This window comes from Phascolarctos cinereus, unplaced genomic scaffold, assembly GCF_003287225.1.
Source record: "Phascolarctos cinereus isolate Bilbo 61053 unplaced genomic scaffold, phaCin_HiC Scaffold_5;HRSCAF=322, whole genome shotgun sequence".
NCBI classification, from domain to species: Eukaryota; Metazoa; Chordata; class Mammalia; order Diprotodontia; family Phascolarctidae; genus Phascolarctos; species Phascolarctos cinereus.
Window position 1 is genome coordinate 129385491 of NW_027555958.1, and position 22128 is coordinate 129407618.

General features: G+C 36.0%; 1 protein-coding gene across 8 annotated transcripts in view; it reads left to right on the forward strand.

Annotated features, from left to right (window-relative positions):
* The window catches only part of PTPRK (protein tyrosine phosphatase receptor type K), a 745494-nt gene that overhangs the window by 699794 nt on the left and 23572 nt on the right, over positions 1-22128 (forward strand). For all 8 annotated transcript variants that reach the window (XM_078155151.1, XM_020987018.2, XM_020987017.2 and 5 more), the window contains 4 exons: positions 2195-2231; positions 4050-4147; positions 5833-5949; positions 21069-21223. In XM_078155151.1, coding sequence (XP_078011277.1) covers positions 2195-2231; positions 4050-4147; positions 5833-5949; positions 21069-21223 — 407 coding nt within the window. The remainder of the gene's footprint in view (positions 1-2194; positions 2232-4049; positions 4148-5832; positions 5950-21068; positions 21224-22128) is intronic.

A 22128-nucleotide genomic window follows, 5' to 3' on the forward strand; every position in this document is an offset into this window, starting at 1 on the left:
TGGTGGTTTTTGAAAAAGTAACATTTGTGACAATCAAATAATTAAGTTAAGCTTAAATCATATGTTCAAAATGTCTTTAAACCATACTGACCAATTAGGTGTGGCATAGATTTTTCTTATTGTCTTTTAATTTTACAGAATTATAGCTGTAAGTGAGTATACATGTAAATAACCTTTTAAAAAATTCAGTAGCTAAATTATTGTGAAAGGAAATGAAAATTGAATTATTGCAATCTGGTTGTAAAGATGATAGGATTCTAAACATGAATAAATTGCCTTAAAAATGTGGGATAATTGATAATCTTTTGAAATGAATATGTTTGCCCAATTTACACACTATATATACATACATATATATATATATATATATATATATATATGTGTATATAATACATTTGAAAGTAAAATCTCACAGCTGAACATGAACATGCTAATTTTGATAACCATGAAAGAGCTATTCAAAAAATTCATTAGTTAGAATTATGTCTATATTTCCTTTGTCAAATATAATCATTTACTTGTTTGAACTGAAATTTCTTTAGCTTTTTGCAGTTATTACTACCTATTGCTAAATAATAATAAGGTTGAATTTCATAAGTATAGTACGTGTAAATTACACATTCGCATTTCTTCAAAGTGTTCCAGTGTTACTCAATATTGTAATATAACCACAATCTTCATCATGGTATATGAGTGAACAAAAGATTTTTCTTCACAATAAACTCTTTTTTTAAAAACACCCCAAATTAATCAATGGAGATCATAAAATTTTAACAGTTTGCCTTTATTGTTTTAAATTCCCTGTTAAACATTTTAATCTCAGGTTAATCTTTTGTCATAACTTATGTACTGGAACCTTATATATAATACCATTTTTTACAGTTACCCCATAAGAATGTGTTATAAGTGAGATGTGTCATAGTGAGAGCTTTCTGGTACTTTGAATTTAGATTTCCTCTCAAATGAAAGCCCATTTGGCACCAAATACTGCTCTGTACAGTCATCTTATTATAGAATTCTAGTGATCACCATACATATTTATTATATTTTCCTTTTTATTGATTTATTATAAATAAAATAAGCATACTGCAATAGGCAGAATTATGGTGATAAGATCACTCTGGACAAAAAGCTTTAAAAAATTAAAATATTGATTTTCCTCCTCAAATATTTTATGTTAATATTCATTAAATTTTGGAGACCAGAGATCTTCCAAAAGAGTTTCAGTGGAAGCTTGGCCTTTGCCAGTTTACATAAGCTGGTCAGTTACACTGAGCTATGCACACCCAGACATAAAAAAATTATACTTTCTATTGTGATGTTAGACCTTAATCAGACTTCCGTGCTTCAAACACAATAAATTCAAACCTTACCACCACCACACTTAGTAATGATTAAATGAATTTTGAATTTGTCTTCAAGGATTTGTCCAATGTCAGAACAGTTAACAAACTATCTTTCAACACTGCAATATGTTTTTTTTGAAAAATCAGATGTTTTACCTGAGAATGTGTGTATACACATTCAAAAAACTGAAAGTTTTTGTTCTGGTTGAGGATTGTTTGGTTTTTTTTTTTAATCTTCCATATGTGTGCATGTTTATAATTGTGTTTGTATAAAGTAAGCTTAATAAACATGCACAAATACAGTTGGTATAATCATGATCACATTTCTAGAAAATGGTTGTTTCAAAATGTATCAAGATGTTAATTTTGTGCACACATGCATTGTCCAGCTCTAACATTGAAATGTTCAATTATTATTTTATGGTTCTAATATGTCTTTGTCCATTTGTAATTCACTGTGATGTATTTTGGGCTAATAAAATAAGAACCTAGATCTTTGTACACCATTATCGTTGGATGTGTGACCACAGACCAATGGGAAGGCATAAAGCTCTTTGATGGAATATAAAGTCCACAATAAAAAGGCTATTTTAATGAAATGAAATGAAATGAAGTGTATTGGGGACATAAAATAGCATACAGTGACTATTTTATGTTATTCTAATCAGATGTTTATATTTGCTTTTCAGATAAAATATATCTGTAGTTTGAAAGGTGAACCATAAAAGTTCACCACTCGCATTTTGTAACTTTACCTTAATAAGGGGTTTTCTATACCTTCTTATGCCTTCATTCTTTTAGTTTTGGTAGCATTATACAATGATAACCTCTTTGTTTTGCTGTTTTAGGGCTACCAAAGGCCAAGCCACTACATTGCAACCCAAGGTAAGTTAAAACCCTTATGGCTTTAATTCTAATGAAACAGTAAGATACTAAAGAAAAGCACCAGATTTTCAGTTTAACGCAGAGAGCAACACCTGCTCTTTATTCATTTGTACAGCTGCAATGTTATATCCTCTGTCCATGTGGAACACATATAAGTGAAAGCTTGTGTTAGATTATTAGAGCTAGGGGTTGCTGAGTAACTTGCCATATTGATGATTTGGTCCTCAGTGTTCAGGCATAACAGAGCATTTAGCCAAGAAAGTCAGTGGAAAAGGAATCACTGAAGCCAGCCTTATTCCAAATAAGGTGACTGCCTCTTTGAAGCATAGTTTGTCTGCAGGGAACTTTAGTGGCCCAGGACCAATATTGTTATAATGAGATATTAAACTTTCTTCTCGCCATTTCTAGACAAGGCAAGACTGGAGGCAGACAAAGGGCATAAGGGAATTTTGACAACTTAAATTCCTAGGTAGAGAGGAAGGGAGAAGGCAGGGAAATCTTGCTTGATTGCAACAAAAAGGATAAAAATGTCTGGGGTGGAGGGGTTTAAATTTTCTCTCCAAGTTGATCACTGACTATCTGAAGGGGGGAAAAAACCACACATCTGTCTTATGGAAAATAGAAGCAGGTGGCTCTAATCTAATGTTTACTGCTTTGTCAGAGGTCATATCCTAAGTATTTCCACATATCTCCAGGAGTAATTTAGTTTAATTGTGCATCATTTTAAAGTTGGAAAGGTCGACGGTGATGAAGAGCATTCAAGTTTTACTGTTTTAAGTGTACTACATCACAACAATGTGTTTGCAGGGAGTGAATATTCATCAACAAGAGTGCATCTTCATTAGCCCCCAAATGGGCATTGTTTGTGAATAATGGGCATTTATTCAATTAGCATTATGGGCTGTTTTGTTCATTGTCAGTGGAAAGTATACATTTTTCACGATGATTTGAAAATGCATGGACCTAATCCAGAAACAATAAAAGTAGCCTAGGAAACAATATCTATGACTATGTAAAAAACTGACTGGTAGATATACAGTATGTTCTGTAGCAGGTTTTTTTTTAATGTTTAATGTTGATGCAAAGTGAACTTAAATGCCATCTCCTGACAATTTGTTACATGTATCTGATGTGTTTTTCTGCTTTTTCCATATCTGAATTCTTTATTAACTACAAAAATGACTGAATACGCATATTATTCCACAGCCTGGTCTCTTGCAATAACCTTTTAATTCAGCTTTCTGCCTTACTTCAATCCATCTTTCCTAGGTGTGCCCATGTTGTCCCACCCTCACTCTGTAAATATGAATGGCTCCCTATTACTTTTGTTATCAAATATGAACTTTTCAATTTGGTATTTAAAACTCTTCACAACTAGTACCTTCCGACATTTCCAGGCTTTTAACACATTACTCTCTTCTATGGACTCTGTACTGGTCAATTTGCTTGCTTACATATGTTGCTCCATTTTCCATGTTTGGACCTTTGCACTGACTGCCCCTCATTCCTAAAATGTTCTCCCTCTTATTAATCTCTGCTTCTTAGAATTCCTGGCTTCCTTCAATCAGCTCACATACCACTTTCTTTAGTAATTCTTTCCTAGTCCACTGAGGTCCTTGTGCAATGCATCTCCTCTACCTTCCATCAAATCTGTGTTTCTCATGTATACCATTTATGTATGTAACAGAGGCTCTTTCCCCCATTAGGATGTAGACTCAGAGTAAGGACTTCTTTTTCTTCCTATTCCCAACACTTAGCATAGTGACTGACATATGCTTAATAAATGCTTTTTGGTTAACTGATTGCTTTCTTTTGTAGGTCCAGTCCATGAGACAGTTTATGATTTCTGGAGGATGATCTGGCAGGAGCAATCAGCCTGCATTGTAATGGTTACAAATTTAGTTGAAGTTGGCCGAGTAAGAAATTTGTTTTGTTTTGTTTTGTTTTTAATTGCCCAGCAATTCAGTTCAATATATATTTAACCTAATGTGTAGCATATTGTGCTTATAGCTTAGTAGAGGGTATGCTATAAGTAACATATAAAATAATATATGAAAGCATAAAAAGAAGCAAAACCAAGTACTTTGTGATGACCAAAGGGAGAAAGATTTCATGTAGCCAGTCACCTTTTACTTGGACTTTACAGTATTTTAACAGGCAGAGAGTGTAGGAGAGGACGTGGAACCATATAAGTAAAGGCAGAGGGACAGGAAGCACACGTACAAGGGATGATAAGTTTGAACAGTCATTAGTTGTATGGAGTAGATTTGTGTTAAATAGGGCTGGAATGGTAGATGGTAGAGAACCTTAAATGCTAGGAATAGTTGTTCAGATTTTACTCAAAAGGCAAGTGGGAGCCATTAAAAGATTTTGAACAGAGGAGTGACATTGCAGATCTGTAGAATTGCCTAATGAAGTTAGTCTGGTATGAAGGATGGTTTGCAGAGGTGACAGGGTAGCCTACAAGAAGGATGGCCTGTAGGTCATAGGAGGCTATTGTAACATTTCATGTGCTTGTTTCTTGTCCTTTATAGGTATAGTGTTAGTAGCTAGAACAAAAATCATTGAAAGAGATGTTGGTGAGGTAGAATTTACATAAGAAAAGTGAGGAAGAGAGATAAATCAAAGATAAGATTTCAAATATTAGTGATTGGGGTAATGATGATACTATAATCATAAACTGTTGTCAGAGGCAAGTTTAGAAACAAAGATAAGTATTGTTTTAGCTCTTTTGGGTGTGAGGTTTCAGAGGGACCTCCAATTTGGAAATGTAGATCTGGAAATATCTATCTGAAAGTTATATGTTTAGATGTAATAGTTGGAGCACAGAAATCAATAAGATAGTTAAGTAAGAGAATGAACAGGGAAAGGAGAAAAGGATAGAATATAGATGCTTGGGGCACACTCAGCTTTGGAAGTGGGGGAGAGGTAGGAAAGCCATCAAAGAAGAGTGAAAAGGAGCAGAGAAAGAGGTGGAGGTGAAATAGAAGAATGTGCTATCTCTAACGCTGTGAGGAAGCAAGCAGGGCATGGTTAGTGTTCAATGCTCCTGAGAAGCTGAAGTAGATGAAGAATAGAAGGTAGTCATTGGGTTTTTCAACATAGAAGTCATTGAAAAATTTTGAAATAGAACATGAGAAGTGGGGATATATACTAGATCCGTATTATATCAGTTGACATTTTGTTTAAAAATAAAAACAGAAAAGCTATTTATTATAGAAAGTTTTTCTATTATGTTCTATAAATACTAGGCAGTGCTCTTAAAATCAATATTTCAAATTAAAAACCCAGTAGTTAAGACATTTCTCTTTGACCTCTGAGCACTTCATAGAATGTATTTCAATAGTCGAATGTCATCCATTTGCTTTGCCAAGTCTGCCAGTCTTGTATGCAACTGGCATCATAAATCTCATTGATGTTGTGATGATGACACTGATTTCACATGACTTGTAGGCTTCTAATTAGTCATCTTTGATTGAAACTTGATCAGAAATGGAACTTCACATCATTAGATCCTGAATATATTCAAGCATCCCATTTGATGTACCTTCATGTCTTCACTTTTACATTCTTTAACATGTTATCTCAATTTGCCATTTAGGTTAAGTGTTATAAGTATTGGCCAGATGATACTGAAGTTTATGGTGACTTCAAAGTAACTTGTGTAGAAATGGAGCCACTTGCTGAATATGTGGTTAGGACATTCACGCTGGAAAGGGTAAGTATTTTAAAATCGTATTACCAGGGTAGTAAAACGACTGTCATACTCAACCAGCATTTATTAAGCATTTACTATGTGCCAGATGTGTACTAAGTGCTGAGAATAAAAAGAAAGGCAAAAAACCATTCACAGCTCTAGGAGCTCACAGTTAATGTTTTTGTATTTAAAAGATAGCAAAAAGAATGATTTCTTCTGAAAGCAATGCTATTTCCTTTAAAAAATTTTTTATATATAAACAGAAATTGCTAATAATTCCATGCTATTCGCATATTATGAGTTGCAAATTTCTCCTTGCTAAGGAGATCATTGTATTCAAATTAAGCAGATCATACTGTAACCAGCTAGCTTTCAGTCGAGAAATAGAACTGTGTCTTCCATGAGGAAAATATTATTTCCTTCTAATTCAGGTGTGTGGGGGGGAACCACATTCTTCGAGAATTTACTATAAGCTATCTTTCGTTCACAAAATTATTCGGAAGAAAACTTATTAAGCGCATTTTATGTATAGAGCATCGTGTTAGGCTCTGAGAAAGATAGAAATTTGATATGACACAATCTCTGTACTCTTGGAGCTTATAATATAGGAGGCAGTAATTCAGTTCTGCCGCTTGTGATAATGGAATGGGGACTCAAACTCCAGGATGGGGTGAAATGAACTAGTAATATTTAGCCTGCAGAAAGAAGAGTCAAAAGAAGTATTGGAGTTGACTTGATCCCAAAAAGTAGAGCTAGGACAAAGTTGCAATGAAGCAAAAAGTTGACTCACTTACCACCCTCATCCCGCAAAAATAAATTCAGCAAGAACCAGCATCTTATTTACAGTTATAGCTATTCAAAAGTGTAACAGGCTGCTATTAACTGGAGGTCTTCAAACAGGCCGTCCTGTTTGACAGTGAAGTTGGATTTCAAACAAAATACCCTGTTTTGTCAAGGATTTTGTGGAAAGGATTCCTGCTCTGATAGAGGTTGGATTACATTGCCTCTAAGGCCTCTTCCAATTCAGTGACTCTTAAAAAATAAGAAATGAGAGCAGAAAAGCCAGAGGGAATAGCAAAGTTGTCCCTTTAAATAGCCCTAACTGCCGAGTAAGATAGATATGACTGCTCGTGGCTATGAGAGGCAAGCATAGTAGGGATGGTGTCTCAGATGCTGGCCTGAAGGCATCCTGATGAGGGCATGTCTCCACATAAATACTTAGGGTTCTACTTGAACTTGGAAATAAAATTCAACTTAATCAATTGGGGATTGGTGAATAAGGTATATAGTTTTACTTAGTTATGAAAAGGGATAAATGAATGGGGAAATATGTCAAATTCCAGATGTTTGAAATGAGAATATTCAGCATATGGCAAAATACCATTAGGTGAAATTAAAGGACCCAAGAGGAAGTTATTATCCCCTTGAATATGGGAATTGAAAATCTAAGCCAGGGGTTGTAAACATGCAGCCTCAAGGCCACATGTGGCCCTCTAGGTCCTCACATGTAGCCCTTTGACTGAATTCAAACTTCACAGAACAAATCCCCTTAACAAAAGGATTTGTACTGTAAAACTTGGACTTAGTCAAAAGGCGGCACCCAAGGACCTAGAAGGCCACATGTTTCCTCAAGGCCACAGTTTCCCCACCCCTGAGCTAAACCTTATGAAATGACAAATTCTAAACTCATGTTTATAATTGCATAGATTTATTTTTAAAAACAATTTGTTTGTACATGAATTTTAGTGATTTGATTATTGAGGAATGTTGAGAATATCCAGGAGTCTGGATTCTTCGAATATCTGATTTTTTGCCTGTTCATCCATCATTAGCTCCTTTCACGTCATTCTGTTTCTCTTTTTTAACAGTTCCAGTAGATAGCCTAGAGAAGAGGAAGGATGTTCTTAGAGTCATGATAGCCTGGGTTCAAGTCATGTTTCTGACACATACTAGCTATGGGACAATGGGCAACGCACTTAACCTCCCAAGCAGCATTGTAAAGTGTAGCTGATTTGCTAATAATCTTTGGATGGAGGGGAGTTCCTTACCCCGAAGAAATCAGAGGTCTGGACCAAAAAGCAAAACCAAACAAAAAAATAGCCTTTTCTAAAATGATTGATGAGGACAATGGGTAAAGGTTATGTGATTTGTATTACCTGTGGATTTTGATGACTTTTCTTACTAGTTGCCTTGCAGTATACAATGGTAATGTTCTAGCTACCTATCAGTCCTCAACATCGTATTCATTGGCACACCATTGTGTTTGTTAATACACACCTGTATTTAGTAATACTATGTTGCAGCATTGTGCTATACAACTGGAATAGATAGAAATAGAAGAAATAGAACTTGCCTCTGATATAAATACATATGACAGTAGTATAGAATTTAAAAGGTAGCTATTTCTTTTCTTAGTGGAACCATTGCCTAAATAAAATATGCTTTAAAATGAAACCAAATATTTTTTAAATCCTCTATCCATCCTTCAAAATGTGCATACTTCTGCACAAAAACATGTACAAAATTTCATTTTCACATTAATGAGTTATAAGTACTAAGGAAACATTAATCATGGACTTTTTTGTTAGTGTTCAGTATTTCACTGACTCTCTTTAAGGAAAATCATAGTTAAGGAAGTGCATTCTAAAGAGAAATCTGAAAGAGGAAATATTCTTTCAAGTTGGGGAGAGATGTGACCCAGCATAGCAAAGGAAGCCAGAGAATTTTTAAGATGTACTAGATAATGGGATAGAATAAAATGGAAGTGAGGTTGTGTGCAGAGAGCATGATAAAAGTGAACAGAACAGAAATGAAAAGCCAGAAATTAAAGCAGCATTTCAAATCCCCTTTCATCTTGTGACTCTCCTAGTCAGAGACATTCAATGACAAACCATTGTATACAGAATAAAGTTCAAATGGTATTCAGGATCAGGTACTGTCTAGTCCCAGTCTGTCTAGAATTATGTCCAACTGGTTCTGTATAGAAAACCTCTCTTCTAGCCAAACTGCTGTCATAAACATGTTTTCTGCTTTCTCAGCTACATGCCCTTCCTCCTATCTGAAATATCTTATTCCCTCCTCTGCATATATCCCACATATGGCCTCGAGGCCGAAGGTTCCTTACCCTTGAACCCTACCCAAACTCTAGGGTCAAATCAAATCTTACTTCCTCCAGAAACCCTTCCTGTATAACCCTATTCCAAAGTAATTTCTCTGTTCTGGGAATTCATAGCAGTCAATGACTCTATTTTTACTTGGGAATTAGTTGTGTACTGCCTTGTGACATCTTTTATGTTTATGGTGCTTTATTATTATTTCACTCTTGTATTGTTATTTAACGTTTCGTCTATGTATGCCTTCTTTTTCCAACTGAACAGTGAACTTTTAAGGAGGAGGGTCATACCATTAGCAAACGTATAGTAGGAAATACAATTCAGGTATTCTGACTCCAAGTCCTGTACCTTTTCCATTGAACTACTGCTAACCCCCAGCAAGGACAGTTCAATTAATTTGGAAAACATTTTAAAGCACTTCTTATGTCTAAGCCACTGGGCTTGGTGATAGAACAGAACAGTGCACCTGCATTAATGCTGCTTCCCCTCACTTCTGCTACAACTACTTTGGTTTCTGGAAATTAAGTTCAATAAATATACATAATATAAGTGCCTAAGCCATGCAAAGCACTGTGCTAAGCCCTGAAAAATATACCTAGATGACTAAGAGAAATTCATATCCTCATAGAGCTTCCACTCTGCTCAAGGAGGAAAAATGATTTCTAGTAAATGAGGATTATAGAATTCACATAGATCAAGAACTAGAAGTTACTTAAGAGGCTGTCTAGTTCAGCCTTCTCATTTTATAGATTGGAAAAATTGAGGCTCAGCAAAGTTAAATGACTTGCATGGGGTCAGACAAACAGTAAGTGTTGGATTAGATGAGATTTTATTGAGGTGGTGAAATTTGAGGTAGATTCTAAGGAGTAGATGAGGATGGAAGGGAACATATTCCTTGCTGAGCATAACCAAATGTAGAAGAGTGAGAAAGCACGCATAAGGACTAGAAAATCCTGCCAGATTGTGTGCCCATTCTTATATAAACATTTCCCCTAAGGACTATCTTTTAATGTAAGAATCCCCTCTAAAATGATATTTACAAAAAAATAAATAAATGTTCTGTCCACTGCCTTTTTAAAATTCTATATTCAGATGAGTGGTAGTATTGTGAATTATTCACCAGGCAAATGAATTTCTTTTGCTTTATTTTTAATTAATTGGGTTGAAGAGTGGAATTTGAGAGACAATGTGGTACAGTGGAAATAGCAGTAGAATTGAAATTGGGAGGCTTGGGTTTATATTAAAGCATTGATATTTCCTCACTAAAAGTCTTTCCTTTTCTAAGCCTCAGTTTCCTCATCTATGAAAGAGGAAGAATAATACCATTAAGGCCTACCTCACAAGGTTGTTGTAAGGAAAGTGCTTTGGAAATATTCATTACACTGCAGTATGTAGAGAAGTGAGTTATAACTTTTTTTTTATCAGAAGTATGTATTTTCATTGCTGTAGGAAATGCCAATGAAGATCTGCAACTGCTCTCCAACTTGGAGTCTGAGAGAGTTGCCTAGAGCCCTGAAAGGGTTAAGTGATTTGCCCCAATCATATCACCATTATGTTTTAGAGGCAGGAATACTGGGGGTTTTCGGACTCCAAGGCCAATGCTCTGATCCTTTTATCATGCTGCCTCTCCAGATTATAATTTTTCATGAAAATATGAACATTTTTATTAAAAGAAAGATTTTTTTACTAGTTTACAGGGAAGAAAATTCAGAATAAGGGAGATTACAATACTATTATAGTAAGAGTAAGAGATAATTGAGGCATACATTAACTATTCAGTATAAGAAATAAAGGAGATTACTGGTGACTTTTTATATTAAAGGAATATGCTGTTGCCAGAAACTTCTTTCTGAAACCATCTCAATATTTTGTATCACCTCTTCCCCTAAAAAAGAGAGGATTATTTTTAATAGAAATACCAAGCACGTGCTGTATTTTTACTCTAAATGTAGGTGAATTTAGAACAGACATGGAGCAAAAACTCTCTGATAGAAGGATTTTATTGCTACTAATGCTAAAGAAGATGAAGAATAAAAATAAAAGTGCTGGGGTGTGCTTCTCTAAAATGAGAAACACACACATTTTTACCTGTACAGTGGCTTCAGTTTCATCTCCTACATAGCCTGTGGATAAGAGTGTGCCCTTGGGACTTGCAGAAGAAAATGATTAAAGGTATACTGGCAGAGAGACTATCCAAGACAGATAAATCACAAGTTTCAGTGGTATCTATAGAAAAAAAATGCGAACTTTTGCCTTTTTCCTAAAAGACATATGTGCTTAGTAAAAGGGGAAAATACTTTAACATGAACTTCTAGAATAGGGGTTCGTTATTATGGTCAAGATGTGTGTTGTAGCTGGACCGCATGACAGAGAGAGAGAGAGAGAGAGAGAGAGAGAGAGAGAATTCTGCTTTTCTATTAGGAGATTAAGGAAGACATTGTTAGGCTGTGTATATGTTTTTAAAATAATATTTTACCAATTTTCTTTCTAACTTTTTGTTAAATTTTTTTTTCCATTAGCAAGCATTTGTTTTATCTCCACCCCACCTCTCCTTCACTAGGGAGGAAAAAAAGGAAAATGTACATTTAGCAATAAACAGTTCCACACATGTGTTAGACCCTGTTGTATGCTAAGTGCTATACTATATAACAAGGGATAAATAGGTATGAATAAGGCATTGCCCCTGTTGTAAAGGAGCCCGAGGGCTAGTATTATTCACTTGCTTCTCCAATAATCTCTACCCCTGTATACCCATCTAGTTAGTCATCATTCTAACTCCAGATGTACCCAACAAAATCTCCTTCAACCTTTTAGACTTGAATTCTAATGTTTGGTCACATCCCCTTCACCTTTGACTCCTATAATATTTGCTCATTTTGGCAATGAGAAAATGGTTGAATCCATGCAAGCAGAGACTCTTTGGGGTGAAACAGATCTGAAATTAGAAAAGGGGAAAGGGAAGAATCTTCCTGTTTGAGAACATTGGGAAACTGGCTTGCTGTCACTGAAGATATACATGTTTCTATTACTCTGTATGACAAAGTTTATTGTTAATTAGATACCAGATGGGATCTTGTATGCACCAAAAACTTTTAAAAACTTCAATCAGAAACAGTACTGACAACTAGAGTAATGATAATAATAATTATCAGGTCCTTTACTTTGCTTCCTGATAATTAGGCTTCTAAGCCTCCTCACACATGCCTCCCCTAGTAGTGGAGTTGACTCTGAAGCATGATTTCATCACAAATAGCTCTTCCAGAGTACTGCAAGAGCCTGTGCCTCAGGCAGCTCGGCAACCTGACCACACACTCAAATGCTACCCTCCCTCCATCCCCATTAATGGAAAAAAAAAGAAGGAAACACCTAGTAATAGCTCACCTCCACAGTCACATTATACTAAGGGGCCTTTTTTCTCTCCCCGTTCCTAGCGTGATACAGTGAATGAAGACTCATCTCAGAGGCTGAAAATGGGAGGATCTACCTCTCCCTGAAAGGAGCTTCATCTGGGCAAGAAGCCTGGTACCCTCCTTAGGGTTATTGACCATAGCTGCCCCTGGGGCCAAGGTGCTTGCCTTACCTGCTATACTGACTAGGCATGCTTGAGAGATCAGAATAACCTATCAGATAATCATATTCAAAATTGAATTTGCTGATGAGTGCCAAATTTGCAGTCTAGCCTACACTAGAAAACCTTAGTTTAGAGACATAAAATTTGCAAGATGCCTTATAAGCAAGAAACTTAGGAGTTGAAGCTTTTTTTTTTTAGTGAATCTGAAATCATTTGACTTAGAATGAATTTTCAAATGACCAATATTCCTTTGACCATTAAGTTGTGGCTTCAATGTTTAGTATCCTATAATTAATATTATGAAAGTTATTAGTGTTTATTAGCACTGTGCTTGGCACATGGTAAAGTGTTTAATAAATGCTTGTTGACTGGTTAAAGCAATGCTTTTTACTTATTAAAGCATGAGAATTTGTCATAAAGACAAGGCCTCTATGAGAACCATTATATTTGGGTTGCTGTCACTGTTCACTGGTGTTTCATTGTAACAAGGGAGATTCAGATTTTCCATGTAACAGCTGTGTACATATAATGGTATTCTATGGTATATTATTTAGATTTCTGGAATTTAGCTAGAAAAGGCAATACTATAGGGATCTATATGAAATATAAAAACATAAATATCATTTCTAAAGATGACTCTCCGAGAGTTGTGTCTCAGAAGTGTTACTCATGTTGTTTATTAGTATTATATGTGCCTAATCAGAATGTTAATGTACAATACTAAGTATTAATTTTTAAATGTGTTCTCAACTGTTCTCTGAGCAAGCAGTTGTAATTGAGCTCTTATAAATAGTTCACAGTAGGGTTGGAGTTTAGTGGAATATAATATTTTTGACACAAATGTTAATTTTTAAAAATAGATTCTGTAGTTCATCTGTGTTCTGCAAGCTGTGCAGCTATTTTGCCACCACCCTCTCAACAGGCTGCCTTAGCAAATGAGAAGAGAAAATAGGGAGCCATGTGTACAGATAAGATTGCATCAAATTAGTCCCATGTAAGGAAGGTTTAGAATACAAGCTCTTTTGCACAACAGAATGCAGGAGGATGGTGGAAGATTACAAGCAGTTTCAGCTCACAAAAACAGGGAAGAGCTACAGCTTGTCCAGCCAAGCCAGATCATCCTGAGAGTGTTAATAGATGAAATTGGAAGAAGAAAAATAGACAATATTGGAATAGATAAGTTTACATGTCTGTAACAAATAATTTTCATCAGTGGTAATGGAGCTTAGCAACTCAGATATACTTTATGAAGAAAAGCAAATGGCACTAAAGATAAAGAAGGCGTCTAAACTAAAGTATGTACACAGAGAAGAAATTCATGCTGGAGGCAACACAGTGTTTAGAGCACTGAAGGATCGGTTTTCAAGATAACTGAAAATGGAGAGCAGTTACTGAAGGGAAGACTGGCAATATTATTTTGTTTGAAAGTCATCAAGAGGCCACCCATAACTGACTACCTATATGCCAACTTTTTCATTTCTCTAAAATCTTCATGTGAATAATCTATACATTTATTGTGGGTATCCCTGCTTGAAATACAAGATGGTGAAAGGCAGACGTTTGCAGATGACTGCATCTTCAGGCACTCAGCTAGCGAACTGGCTGTCAGCTCTGAGCATTTTCTGGAATGCTCTCCCTAAATTACTGACTTCCCTAATTTCCTTTAAATCCCAACAAAAGTCCCACCTTTCATAGGAAACCTTGCCCAAATCCTCTTAAAGTTCTAGCACTCTCCATCTGTTAACTATTTCCTATGTATCAGGTGTGTGTGTATACATCTATATGTATGTATCTTACTGTGTATGTATTTGTTTGCATGATGTCTCTCCCCATAGACTGTCTTTTGCCTCTTTGTATCCCCAGTGCTTAGCATAGTGCCTGGCACATAGAAGGTACTTAGTAAATGTTTATCAAATGGTGTGAAGAATGTTACATTCTACTGAGTTTATTATTTGTTGGTTAGGAGGAAAAAAGGCATTTTACTCAGAAGACAAAAGAGCAAAACCCAGCCATAAAGGCTCTCTAGCAGTAAGGTGTAAAACTTAACAAGATTTCTTAAAAGAAGTATCTCCAGATATAATTTTGTTCAACAGTAATTTGATTACAAATATCTGGCAAGGCATTATAAGGAGATATCTGCTTACCAGGTATATATCCTAATTCTTGGAGGACATATTCTTCACAGTCCAAATAGAAGAATCCTCTATAAATGATGAAATTCTTCAGATGTTCCTGTTTGGAGTTGATGTTGTGTTAATTGCATCAAGCCCCAGAATACTCCTTCACTCAAGATCCCAGGCTGCCCCCCAAAAAAAATCAACATGAAAATCAAATGGATAAAGAATGATTTTGCAGAGATCTCAGTTCAGAAAACATGATCTCTATCCATCATTTTCAGTACTGGATGTGTAGTACCAGTATTACCAGTCATGCACCTGACATACTAGCCCAGGAGAATGACAGTTTGGCTTACTCTTTGCTCCCTTTTGCTGTTTTTTGACTTCCCACTGCCATCATCATTCAGCAACCTCTCCTCTTTTGACTATCATTTAATCTAGATATATCACCCTCTTCAGAATCTGTGGCAGTTTAATGATCTGAAATCATTCTTTCTTCCTTTACAAGGACTTCATTACATATCCCACAGTGTTATTCTCCAACCTAACCCTTAAATTTATACTATGACACTTCAATATATATGCATATTGATGTTACTTCAAGTATCCAAGTAACCCAGTTCATCAGTCTCTCTAACTTTTAGGACTTCACTTTAACTCTACCTCAGTCACACACAAGGATGGTTTATACCTTTGATCTCACCATCGCCTACTTCCAAAATCAAGAATTTTAATCTCTGTCAGACCATACCCTCCTGTCATTCTATTTATCTCATTCCTCAAAAATTTATTTTTGTTTCATAGTCTCTCTTCCCTTCGGTACTCTCCCAAGACATCATCCCCACCCTGCCTTTATTTTCCTCCTTTCTGTTCTTGACTCTGTATTTACCCAATTCAACATTTTACCGCTCTCTAATCTCAAATGTTTTGTTTCCTTGTTCTGTGACTAATTATGCCTTTACAAGCAACCTTTGATTGTTCCACCGTTCATCTTCTCTACTCTATTCATTTGAATCTATTGCAGAAGAGTGCTAGAGGAATAAAGAAATGGAGCAATCAATAAGTATTTACAGTATTTAGTACTTACTGAGTGCCAGGTACAATGCTATGTTCTAGGGATGCAAAGTCATTGTCCTCAAGAATCATACTTCTGTGGGGAGGGTGGTGGAGGACAACTACCTGTATACTCATAGATAGGCTTAAAATAGATCCTAAGTGAATGTAAGGTAATTTCAGGGAAATCAAAATGATCAGGAAAGGCTTCATGTAAAAGGGGTGGAGCATTTAAGTTGTACTTTGAAGGAAATTAGGAATTATAAGAAGCAGAAATAAAAAGGGAATGATATCCAAGTGTGAAGAGGGGTCAGGAGTCCTGAACCAGGAAATGAAATTTCATGTGTTAGGAACAAGAAAGCCAGTTTGGTTGGATCATAGATTGTGTAAAGTGGAAAAATATGTAATAGATTAGAAAGGTAGGTTGGAGCCTAATTATAAAAGGCTTTAAATTCCAAAGAGAGGGGTTTGAACTTAATCCAGCTACTGGATAGATTAGAAATTGATGTTACATATTCTCAACTGGACCCTCATTTCAGCATGAAAATTCTTTATTTCTTCCCAGATTGACTCTATGATGCTACCAATAGTGATGTTTCAGACCCTTGCAGTCTGGGTAACATCATCATTCAATTAAAAATATTCTCTCCGAAGTTACCAGTGATCTCTAAGAGGCCAGATTCAGCAACCTTTTCTCAGTCTCATCCTGAATTCTCTTTCTTTTCTCTGTTTTCTTGAAACTTTTCTCCCTTTGTTCTCCTGCCATCTTTTTGGTTTATCCTTCTCTTCTTCTTCTTTTTTTTTTTTTGAAACATCTCGGTTAAAATATAAGCTCCTTATGAGTATGGATTGTTTCATTCATTGCATTTGTATCCCTAGTGCCTATCACAATATTTTGCACATACTAGACATTTAGTAGATACTTAATTGATTGATCATCCATATCCCAGCCCTTAACTGTGGGTAAACTGTAAGGGCTCTGTGGTGGGCCTGCTTAATTATCATTCCTATACCGGCTCTCTTGGTCACCTAATCAAAGCGTGGATTCAGTTATCATCTCTGCAGATATCCAGCTACAGTCTTTCTCCTGAGCTCAATTTTCATCTCATTCATTTCACCTATTCAGCATTTCTAACCAAATGTCCCATAGGCACAACTCAACATGTCCAAAAGAGAATGTGCTATCACTTCACCAATACCCACCCTTCCTAATTTCCCTATTTTTTGTCTGTGGTGCTGTCATCCTTTCAGCCATTCAGATTTGCAACCTGTGTAACCCTCAACTCATTTTCCTTCCTTCCACATATCAAATCAGTTTCAAGCCTTGTCAATTCTACTTCCATAACACTTTCCTAACCTTTGCCTCTTGGAATCCTAGTTACCTGTTTTTTCATACGTGTATATTTGTATAGAACATAAATTTCTTGATAGTAGGGACTTCTTTATTTTTTCATGTTTGTATCCCCAACACTTAGGGTATATTGTAGTAAACACTAAATAATAACTTAGTGACTGATTGAATTTCTGTTGCCCAGACCATGACACAGAGTTGTTATGAGGGTGAACTATTGATTCAGTCTATCATTGTATGTATCTTGGACATGCACTCTTAATGGATAGTGTACTGGCCTCCTAATTGAACAGGAGGAAGAGCAGCCTTTATAGTATTTGAAGAGAGCTGTCATACTTTTCCTGAGTTTCTTCTTATTCAGGTTAAACATCCCCAGTTCTTTCAGTTGATTCCTGTGGCATTGAGTCCTTCACCATCCTTGTTTCTCTTCTATAGACATTATCTAGGTTATCAGTGTCTATAAATCGTGTCACTCGAAATCAGTGCAATATTCCAGATGTCATCTCACTATGACAGAGGACAGAAGATATGGTTTTATTACTAGAAGTTTACATTGGGGTTTTGGGGAGTTACCATATCACATGGCTGAATCATAGTAAAGCACAGATCCAGCCTCAGTCACTTACTAGCTGTGCAACTTTAGGCAAGTCATTTAACATCTGTGTCTTAGTTTTCTCAACTGTAAAATGGGAATCATAATAGCACCTACCTCACAGGGTTGTTGTGAAGATCACAAGGAGATATCTGGAAAGCATTTAGCATAGTACCTTGCACATGGCAGATGTTTAATAAATACTTATTTCTTTCATTCCTTTCAACCACCAAAATCCCCAGATCCATTTCAGATAAACTGCCTAATCATGCCTCTCCCATCCTGTTTTTATAAAGTTGATTTTTTAACCCAAATTTATATCATCACCTTTGATTCAGTCAAACTTGCTGACTTCCTAGTTATGTTTGGAACCAGATTCATGGGAAATGTTTAACAAAATACATAAAAATACAATACTATATAGATAATGTTAATTTGTGGTTTTCTATGGCAATAGGCAGTCCACAGGGACCCATTTCTATTTGAGATTTTTTAAATTTATTTTATTCTGAACTTAAGAATGTTTTTGTTTTTTATGTTTGAGATTGTCAATCACTCTCCCAGCCTGTCATGCTTTTTTGGTCCTGAATTTATCATCCACCATTCTAGTTATTTGTCAAAGCTTTATGTTTCATTTGAAAACTTGTTACCCATACTACGTGTATCTTTACCCAAGTCAACAAACCAATCTCAACAAGTATATATTAAGTGCTTACTATTTGTGCTAAAGGCTGGAGATAGAAGCTCCTCAAAGAGCTTACATTCTAATATAAGTATTTACAAGTCATATACAAAGTGACTTGAAGGCATGAGTAGCTGGGGAAAGCAGAAAAGGGCTCATACAAAAGCAGGTACTTGAGCTAAATCTGGAAGGAAACCAGGGATTCCCAGAGGTAAAGATGTGGAAGGAGAGCATTCTAAACAGGAGAATCATTTGCAAACCAAGGCAGCAGGAGATAGTCACTTATGTGTTAAGAATAGCCAAGAGGCCAGCATGGCTGGTTCATAGAGTAGGAAGAAGGGAGTAATGTTTAAATCAACTAGAAAAGTAGGAAGAAGCAAGGTCCAGCAAGTTTATATGTTTGATCCTAGAGGTAATAGGGAGCCAATGGAGTTCATCAAGCGGGAATGACATGGTAAGAAAAGGGCCAAGCATAGATCCCTGAAGGACCACATTGAAAGCTCTTGGTAGCTTCCACATCCATCTAATTGTATTACCATCTAGTCCACATCACTCCATATTTCCACAAGAGTAGTAAAATAAGTGATTTTGTATGATACACTTCACTAAAAACAATGTAAATTATATTTATAGCATTCCCGTCATCAACTAGTTTAGTAATTATATCCAGAAAGAAGGAAACAAATTCATAATCTAGCATGACCTATTCTTGATCAAGCCATGGTGTTGCCTGGGTGGCTCATTGGATAAGAACACTGGATATGGTGTCAGGGAGACCTGAGTTCAAATCCCACCTTGGATAACTTAATAGTTGAGTGATACCTCTCAGCCTCATTTATTCATCTGTAAAATGGGAATAAAATAACATTTACCTCCCATGGTTGTTGTGAGGATCAAATGCAATAACACATAGAGCACTTTACAACCCTTCAAGTGTTTTAGAGATACTAGATAACTACTTCCTTTTCTAGATGTTCAGTAACCAACTCTTTAATGTTCCAAAATAAAAGTCAAGCTCACTAGTCATTACAGGGCTTTGTTCTCTTCCCAACAACGTATGGATGATTTTCTGCTGCTTGTTCTAATTTTGACCTGACAACACCCAGAAAACAGAGGTTCTGCACTAGCCAGCACCACACCATCCATACATGGAACCCTCAGTTATAGTAAATGGAGAACTTTTGAATGTTGTGGATAAGTTCACTTACCTTGGCAATATACTTTCCAGGGATGTCCACATAGATGATGAAATTGATGATCACATTGCCAGGAGTAACTCAGAATTTAGGAAGCTCCAAAAGAATGTGTGAGAGAAAAAAGGTATTAGGCTGCCTACCAAACTAAAGGTCCACAGAGTTGTGCTGACCTCCTTGGTGTATGCCTGTGAAGGACAAACCATGACATTCACCCATCTCATAGTGCCACTCTTATTTTCAAAGTGCTTTCTCTTTTACTGACAATAATAATAAAAAAAAAAGCACATCTATCAGTTAATTCTGTGCTCATGGATGTAGTTCCTCTGGGCCAGATGAATTGAAATCAGCAAGGACAATTTGATGCTTTCTTAAAATCACCTTACATATCTTAGTATCAACTTCCTCTTAGTATTTTTGTTTTATTATTTCCAGTGTTGAGATCACTCTTTCCGGCAGTGAAAAGAGAAGCAGAATGAGAATTGACTTGATCTGTTTTCTTTTTATTGTTGGTTATAATATCCCAACCACCTGAATCATTGGGAGAACCATTATCTGTGAAATCAAGCATCCATTAATATATATTGAAGTATGAGAAAGGCATGCAAATTGTTGGTTCTTTAGATTTTTTTTAACTAAATGTAAGAGACTTTGTATGCTTCATCGTTTCATTGAACTCACAGAAAATCTTCCTAAAGGCTTATTTAGCTATATGTGTATTTTTCCACATCATAAAACAAACTCCCTCCTCTGCCCCCCACCATTAACACAATCTGTCTCACAAAGCCATTTGTAAGCAGATAGCTCTAACAGAAAAATTTCCAAGTAATCAGTTAGCTTCTTTGTAAACTCATCCTCAAAGTTCTAAGTCGGTGGGTCAGGAAAGCATTAGGTTTTCCCAAGTATTTTTTCCATAATAATTTTTTATAAGGCCATTTAAATTAAGGAACAAATTTGATAAGTACATATACTTTACACATATATAGCTGCAAACTACCTAGTTCCAGGATAATACTGCCAGTGGTGATCCTCACTCATGTTTATTTAGCATATTTTAAAGTTCGTGAAGTGTTATCTTTCAAAGAATCCTCTGCAGGTAGGTAGAGCAAGTGTTTTTATTATCTCTGTTTTGCAGATGAGTTAACTGAGGCTCCAAGAGGTGAAATGAGTTTCCCAGAGTCATTTGACTAGTTACATGTCAAGACCAAACTTTGAATTTATATTCTCTTAGAAAATGCTGTCTCTACCAATCTATTGCCCTGTGGTGGAGTGGAAGGGGTGGAGAATGAAGAATAAGCTTACAGGCCATAGTAGATCCCTGTGGCCATTATCTTTTTTTAGCACAAAATATACTTTGTTAGTAAAATAGCGTGTATTGTTATTAGTTTTCATTGGATCTAGTATGTTAGATTGTGTTTTGGATGGGCATCATTTTATGTTTGAAGCATTCCTTTTTGTCTTTTCACAGAGAGGATACAATGAAATCCGTGAAGTTAAACAGTTTCATTTTACTGGCTGGCCAGATCATGGTGTGCCATACCATGCCACAGGTCTGCTGTCATTTATACGGCGGGTCAAAGTATCCAATCCACCCAGTGCTGGGCCCATTGTGGTCCACTGCAGGTATGTGTAGGTAACAAATGGACTAGCAATTTAAAGAGTGATCTTTGTATATTGTTAACGATTTAACTCATAGTATGCAGGAAAACCTTTGAATTTTCTTTAAAAGTTCTCATAGATGAGAATAAAGAGTATTGACTTGAAGCTTAGCTATACATGAGACACAAATTAGAGAATAAATATGTGAATGTATTCATCCCAGGGTGTGAGCATATTTTTCACAGAGAAGCCAATAGGAACTGTCTTTCAGTGGCAACATCTGTGTTGTTTTCCTGTGAGTTTTTTTGCAAATCTCACGCTAGATGAATGGTTTGTTGTAATAGGGTTCCCCCCCCCAAATCTACTAAATCCCTAGTAGAACCTATGTTGTTAAAACTCAATATGAGACAGAGTTACTAAATAGGCACAGATTGGAGAAGTTTTCACAGCAGAGCAACTATTTTAAAAAATGCATCAGAGGACCCAGAAACCAGTATCAATGAGTTCCAAACAATATAGCAGAGTAATGTGCACATTACGTTCAGACTTTCTTCAGATTAGAAATTTAGCTTAAAACAAGCATCAAGACCTACTGAGCACATATCAGATGGACTTGTTTTGAGAGGTCACCAGAAAATAAACCCAGGTTCTACAGATCTTTTCCCATATGCCACAAGGTACTCTGGGGAATTTCTTGGTGGTATCTATTTTCTCTTTGTATATATGCAACCTAAAAAGAATTCAAGTGAGACTACAAAAGCAAAAGGAAAATAAAAACTGGAAATAAAACAGTTGTAATGCAGGGAGGTCAGATTACAAGTCAAATAACCCCTAAAGAAATCTGATGATCTCTCTAATTAGGTCTGTTGTCTCAAACCCTGAGAAAGGATTAAAGAGGTAAGGGAAGCCTAAGAATGGCACAGAAGAAG